General features: G+C 42.5%; 1 protein-coding gene across 1 annotated transcript in view; it reads left to right on the top strand.

Moving 5' to 3' along the window:
- Positions 1-4,836: 4,836 nt before the first annotated feature.
- Positions 4,837-7,391, top strand: part of LOC120243656 (zinc finger protein 234-like) — a 12,541-nt gene continuing 9,986 nt past the window's right edge. The window contains 3 exon segments of the mRNA XM_039249897.1: positions 4,837-4,851; positions 6,052-6,178; positions 6,702-6,794. Of these exon segments, the coding sequence (XP_039105828.1) occupies positions 4,837-4,851; positions 6,052-6,178; positions 6,702-6,794 (235 nt within the window).

Below are 7,391 nucleotides of genomic sequence, written 5' to 3'. Positions count from 1 at the left end.
GCTGGAGTGGCGTCTCCCTCCAGGGACCCTATTTGCGTTTGGGGCTGTTGTGCTGTGCATGGGCTGGTGGAGGGTCTCCCGGACTCTTAGCCTGCGGTCCTGCCCCCCTCCCCGCCCCAGGCAGCCCACCTTACCCTCGCTCTGCCTTTTCACTCTGTGAACATTGGGCGACGTAACATTTCTGTGTCCAATTTTTTTTTTTTTATTGTAAACTTGGGATGACATTCCTACCATCCCGTAATACAGTGGTTTGAGTTAAACAAGATGGGTTAAATAAAGCCTTAAGGACAGTTCCTGCCACCTGGTGAATGTTGATCTCTTGGTATTAGTCTTTAATTTTGTTAAGTGCTTAGTAACCTGAAAGCCATGAATATGGGACGGGGCGAGAGCTCCAGCTGCAGTGACTCCTGGCATTTCTCTTTGATCCCAATCGAAAGCTGGATAGTTCCCAACTCCTTCTGAAGAGTTACTCCTGTGAAAATTAATGAGAAAACCTTTAGAATGGCGTCACACTCTTATCGCTCTCGTCAATGGTAGACCCAATTGGACGGGACCACCGTGCAGGCTGATACCACTTTAACTATTCGATATTAACCCAGAGGGAAAAAGAATGGCTTTCCTCCCCCAGCCCTGCATCAGCCCAGCCGATGAGAAATTGTCAAAACTCAGCCAATGAAAAGCCACCATACTTCCAAGTCACAGTTAATCCAATGGACTTTTTGTTTATGGCAGCCTATCCAGTTTCTCCCTTTCCTCTGTCAAAGAATGGCCCTCGCCTTTGTTCTGCGGACTTGCCTGTGGTTTTTGCCATATCTTGCTTGTCCTGGATTGCAGCACTCTGCTATTCCAGTAAAATAACTGGCAGTTTTATTTTTAAGGTTAACATTCCGAAACCATTTCTGGCTAGAAAATAAGGTCTCAAGGAGGGCAGAATATCTCATGATCTCTCAGGGACAAAGACTTAATTGTGGTATTTCAGAGCCTCCTCTCTTTCCTTGGTCTGTGACACACACACACAAGATTGCGTTTCTTGGTGCACAATTGCCACTTAAGTGGTTATGTCTAAAAATTGCTGATATTCTTGGAGTTATGTATGATGAGTTGAAGATCCCAAGACCTAGCTGCTGTCAGCTGTCATCTGTCCTTTCCTTTTTTTTTTTTCTTCACACATCTCTTTTTTTCGAAGAATTTGGGATTGTGCTGCAGAATCCCAGATACTTCTTCGTATCTTCTAAATATTTGTATTGGTAGCAAATATTCAACTGAAAACGTGAAGATTTCATTGGCTTTATTAAGCGATTAGTAAATTACGTGAAGATTTCATTGGCTTTATTAAACAATTTGTAAATTGGGCGGCATCCCATAAAACAAATAGGAGGGTACAAAATGTAAGGTTTGTATGGGGAGGGGGGTGGGGCAAGGAAGTTATTAGCAAGTGGAAAGAAAGGATTGTTCAGGCAGGGTCACTTTTTCTTAAGAGAAAAGAGCAGGGGATCTTATGCATCTTGGGGGGATGGAGAGGGCCTGTGTGACAGATTACTCACCTGGTGTTTATCAGAGAATTCCTGAGTTTCTGGGGGAGGTTGAAACTGCATTTAGGTTAGGCATAACCAGTTTGGTCACTTGGCCTAAGTGACAGCATTTAGGGCTGTGTTTTTTTTTTAAACAGTACCCATTTCCTAGAAACAAGGATATTCCCTTCTATAGTTACGATAATCAGGGTCAAAATCAGGAAATGACATTGTTCTTATGCTGTTATCTAACCCACGGTCCATGTTTAAATTTGTTTTTCTTAATGTCTATTTTTTGAGAGAGAGAGAGAGAGAGAACGCAAACTGGGGAGGAACAGAGAGAAAGAGGGAGACAGAGAATCTGAAGCAGGCTCCAGGGTCTGAGCTGTGAGCACAGTCCGATGTGGGGCTCAAACACGAGCCATGAGATCTTGACCTGAGCTGAAGTCAGATGCTTAACCCACTGAGCCACCCAGGTGCTCCTGTTCTGATCTTCATTTTAAATCCTTATTCACTATTTCCTCCTAATTAAAGCCAGTTTTGTGGACTTCTTTTTTGCTGCCACGTTTCTATTGACTCCTTTAATCTGGAATGATTCCTTCATTTTGATCATGATGTTTTTGTTCATGATGTGTAGGCAAACTATATTGGAGAAAGACCATCTTGTGACATTTGCGTGATGTATTTCATGGTTTGATTCCGATTATGCATTGTTGGCAGCATTTCCACAAAAGTGGCCAGGTGTCCTTCTCAGTCAACAGTAACAGGAGCTGAAGGATGTATTTATTTCGTGTTTTGGCTTTATATTGATGATGTCAATTCTGTTTCTTGGTGAAGGATTTGTCTGAGCCATTTTTACACTGAAGTTACTGTTTTTCTTTCTGTGATTGAAGTTTCCTGTGGGGACCCATTTTTATTAATGGGCTTTCTACTCTAGAGATGAGCATCCCCTTCCTCCTATTTGTTTAGTCACTCAGTCAAATATGTATTCTCTATTTATATGGACTCTGAGTCCAGTTTTGTTCATTTAAATGAGACATAGCTTATCAGACAACTCTTGAAAAAAAAGTTCCATCTGTATTCTGTATATATCGGCATTTCCCCTTTGCGTGTGTTCAATTCAGGAATTTTCGTAACATTAAGTGGTGCACATGTCCCCCTATTCAGGTTTAGAACATTTTCATTCCTACAGTGAAGCCCCTTATTACCATTTATAGTTGATCCCTGTTCTCAACAACCGCAGGTAGCCACTACTTATTTTCTGTCGCTATATTATGAACCACTTATATATTTACTTATTTCCCTTTTTACAAAGTTTTTATTTCAATTCTAGTTACTTAACATACAGTGTAATATTAGTTTCAGGAATAGAATTTAGTTACTCTTCATTTACATACAACACCCAGTGCTCATCACAAAAAGTGCCCTCCCTGATACCCATCACCCATTTAACACATCCTGCCACTCCCCTCCTCCCCAGCAACTCTCAGTTTGTTCTCCAATTAAGAGTGTCTTTTAGGGCGCCTGGGGGGCTCAGTCGGTTAAGCGTCCAACTTCGGCTCAAGTCATGATCTCACGGTTCGTGAGTTCAAGCTCCACGTCAGGCTCTGTGCTGACAGCTCAGAGCCTGCAGCTACTTCAGATTCTGTGTCCCTCTCTCCCTCTGCTCCTTTCCTGCTCATTCACTGTCTCTCTCTCTCTCTCTCAAGGATAAGTAAACATTTTTTAAAAATTTTAAAAAAGAGTCTCTTTTATAGTTTGCCTCTATCTCTCCCCACCCCCATGTTCATCTGCTTTGTTTCTTAAATTCCCTATTGAGTGAAATCATATGGTATTTGAGTGGCTTATTTCACTTAGCATAATACCTTCTAGTTCCATCCATGTAGTCGCAAATGGCAAGATTTTGTTCTGATTGCCGAGTAATACTCTATTATACATATATACCACATCTTCTTTATCCACTCATCCATCGATGGGCATTTGAGCTCTTTCTATACTTTGGCCATCTTTGATAATGCTGCTGTAAACATCAGGGTGCATGTATCCCTTTGAATCACTATTTTTGTATCCCTGGAGTAAATACCTTGTAGTGCAGTTGCTAGGTATAGGGTAGTTCTATTTTTTCTTTAATTTTTTTAATGTTTATTTATTTTTGAGAGAGAGAGAGAGACCGAGCGTGAGCATGGGAGGGGCAGAGAGAGATGGAGACACAGAATCCGAAGCAGGCTCCAGGCTTTGAGCTGTCAGCACAGAGCCTGATGCAGGGCTCAAACTCAGGAGCTATGAAATCATGACCTGAGCCAAAGTTTGACACGTACCAACTGAGCCACCTAGTCATCCCAGTTCTATTTTTTTAATGTTTGTTTATTTTTGAGAGAGGGAGAAAGAGAGAGAACACGTGGGGAAGGTGCAGAGAGAGAGAGGGATTCAGAGGATCTGAAGCAGGCGCTGTGCTGACAACAGAGGGGCCCGAAGCGGGGTTCAAACTCAAGAACTATGAGATCACAGCCTGAGCTGAAGTTGGACGCTCAAAACAACTGAGCCACCCAGGCGCCCCAGTAGTTCTATTTTTAAAATTTGAAGCACCTTTATACTGTTTTCCAGGATGACTGCACCTGTTTGCAGTCCCACCAACAATGTAAGAGGGTTCCCCTTTCTCCACATCCTCACCAACACCTGTTGCTTATTGTGTTCTTAATTTTAGCCCTGCTGACAAATGGCGGTATCTCATTGTAGTTTTGACTTGTGTTTTCCTAATGATGAATGATATTGAGCATCTTTTCATGCTTCTTTTAGCCATCTGTATGTCTTCTTTTTTTCTCCAAAAATCAATTCTCCATATAAGCTGCCTACTTTTTGTGTACTAGCAGCTCAATAATGAAAACGTGCACTTGATACATGCCATTTTAGCATTTTGTAGACAGAATATTCAAATACAGCACAGTGCAGCAGGCTTGAACCACTGCTTTATGCAAATATTGTTGGAGATCTTCATGCAGGAAGAGTTAGTCTGTCTTTCCTGTCTCTGAGTCATACTCTGCATGTCTCTTGCTGGTGTACTTTTATAAAAAAAAGTTTTAAAGATTTTTTTTATTTTTATTTATTTTTGTATTGTAATTATTTATTTATTTTGAGAGAAAGAGAGGGAAGGGCAGAGAGGGAGAGAGAAAGAGTCCCAAGCAGGCTCTGCTCTGCACAGAGCTCAGCATGGGGCTCGAACCCATGAAATGGTGAGATCATGACCTGAGCCGAAACCAAGAGTCGGACACTTAACCCACTGAGCCACCCAGGTGCCCCTGGTCTACTCTTATTCCTTCATGTGTTGATGAGTCTTCTCAAAGTAACATATAACCTTAGGTTTGTGTATTTGTTTTTCAATAATAGATTTTATTTTTTAGGGCAGTTTAGCATTGGCAGTAAAATCCAGCAGAAAGTACAGAGATTTCCCATGTACCCCTGTCCCCACACAGCCACAGTCTCTCTCCCATCGTCAACATCCCCCACCAGAGTGAGGCACTTGTTACAATCGGTGAACCTGTATTGGGACATCGTTATCACTCAGAGTCCCTAGATTACGTTAATATTCACTCTTGATGTTCTTTCTGTTGCTCTGGTCAACTTTGGACAACATAATGATATGGCTTGGCCCCACCATTATAGCATCATACAGAGTCATCTCACTGCTCTAAAAATCCTGCGTTCCACCTATGGACCCCTCCCTTCCCCTCACCCCTGGCAACCACTGATACTTTTACAGTCTCCACAGTTTTACCTTTTCCAGGATGTCATATGGTTGGCTTTCAGATGGGCTTCTTTTACTCAGTAATATGAGTTTAAGGTAAAAACATGTCTTTTTGTGGCTTGATGGTTCTTTTTTTCCCCTCTTAAATTATATTCTGGTATGGGGCACCTGGGTGACTCAGTCAGTTGCTTGAGCATTTGACTTTGGGTCATGTCATGATCTCATGGTTCATGGGTTTGGGCCCCGTGTTGGGCTCTGTGCTGATAGCTCGGAGCCTGGAACCTACTTCAGATTCTGGGTCTCTCTCTCTCTCTCTCTCTCTCTCTCTCTGTATCTCCCTGCCCCTCCCCTGCTCACTTGCCCGCCTGTGTGTGTGCACGCTTTCTCTCTCTCTTTCAAAACTGAGTAAACATTAAAAAAACATTTTAAATTATATTCTGGTATGGATATGCACGGTTTATCCATTCACCACCTAAGGGACAGCTTGGTTGCCTCCAGCTATACACTAAGGTGTAACTTTAGTTTAAAACATCCAGTCTTGCTGGATTTGCCAGGCACTTAGTTCTATCTCTGCATTTACTCCTTAGAGCTGCTGTATCAAGAGGTTCTTGATCGCATCTTCCACTTACATATATAAAATATAAGAAACCTCAAGTTCACGCGGGAGGCCAAGGGTCAAGAACGTTAGCCATTTATTCTATTGAATAAAAGTGACAGATAAGAAGATAGTATCTTAGCGCTGTCCCTCTCAGCAAAGGTTGGTTGTAAGATTGAGGTTATGTGCGCTTGGTGTTGTAGGAGGCAGTGACATTCAAGGACGTGGCCGTGGTCTTCACGGAGGAGGAGCTGGGGCTGCTGGACCCCGCTCAGAGGGAGCTGTACCGAGACGTGATGCTGGAGAACTTCGGGAATCTGGTCTCTGTGGGTGAGGACATGAGCTCTCTGTCACTGAATGTTAAGTCTCCAGGAGTAGCTTTGTATCCTTGGGTTTTCGAGGCTTTGGGACCCTTGAAATGGTTCTCTGAGTTTGGGGATCTGACTTTCCTAATATCTGTGGACACACGGGGAGCATTATTTTATTTTTTTATTAGTAGGCAAGTTTTTGTTTTGTTGAAGAATGAAATGGATGGTATACAGCTCTACCGTTTGTATTTCTGACCCTATCATGAGTTATAAAACCAGTACAGGGAGCCCTATTATCAGCTTTTAATGAAACACACAAACAAGATAGTAGCAAGCTTCTCCCACTCTTCCAAGAAATTAAAGAAGAGTAAGTACTTCCTAACTCATATATGTGTAGGAGACCTGGCAATTGGTATCTCTTCAAATGGCTTATGAAAACAGAAAGTTTGAAAAGCACTGCTTCTGATTGCTTGAAGAGTATGTACTGGGAACCTAATTCTCCAGTGAATTGTACCTAGAACACGTGTGACTTTGTGTGCTCGCAGGGCATCAGCCGTTCAAACGAGATATGGTCCACTTGGTAAGGGAAGGAAAGTTTTGGATGATGAAGCTAGTAGCCCAAAGAAAAGGCAGCTCAGGTAAGATCCAAGTAACTGAGTCTTGGAGGCAACTCTTCCGTCTGTTTCACATGTTCCCATGCTCATTTCCATCGCCTTGTCCTAAACTGCCAAACCTCCTTCCTGGTTGATTACAACAGCCTTTTTATGGGTTGTCCTGCTTCCACCCTTCCTACCCTACGTCCGTTACCCACCAGGGCAGCCAAGGTGATCCTTAGGAGGTGGAAGTGACATTGCCATTCCTCTGTTCAAAATCCATTATGGCTTCTGGGGCACCTGGGTGGCTCAGTTGGTTGCGCATCCGACTTCGGCTCAGGTCTTTCTCTTGCTCAAAAATAAAATAAAAATATTAAAACAATTTTTAAAAATCCATTACAGCTTCTTCCCCCCTCAAAGTTAAAAAACATTTAAAGTGGCTTTCTTTTATTTATTTAAAAAGTTTTTTTCAAATACCATATGTTTGCATGTATAGGAGGATTAGGAGGAACTTGACGGAGGAACAAGGGGGAGAAGAAGGGGGGAAATGGTGGGGGAAAGGGATAGAGGCAAACCATGAGAGACTCTTGAATGCTGACAAAAAAGAAGGACAAATATCATATGTGTGCACGTATAGGGGGA

Source organism: Hyaena hyaena, unplaced genomic scaffold, assembly GCF_003009895.1.
Source record: "Hyaena hyaena isolate Hyena2069 unplaced genomic scaffold, ASM300989v1 scaffold_9, whole genome shotgun sequence".
Taxonomy (NCBI): Eukaryota; Metazoa; Chordata; class Mammalia; order Carnivora; family Hyaenidae; genus Hyaena; species Hyaena hyaena.
The sequence above is the reverse complement of the archived record's forward strand: the minus strand, read 5'-3'. Positions and strand labels throughout refer to the sequence as shown.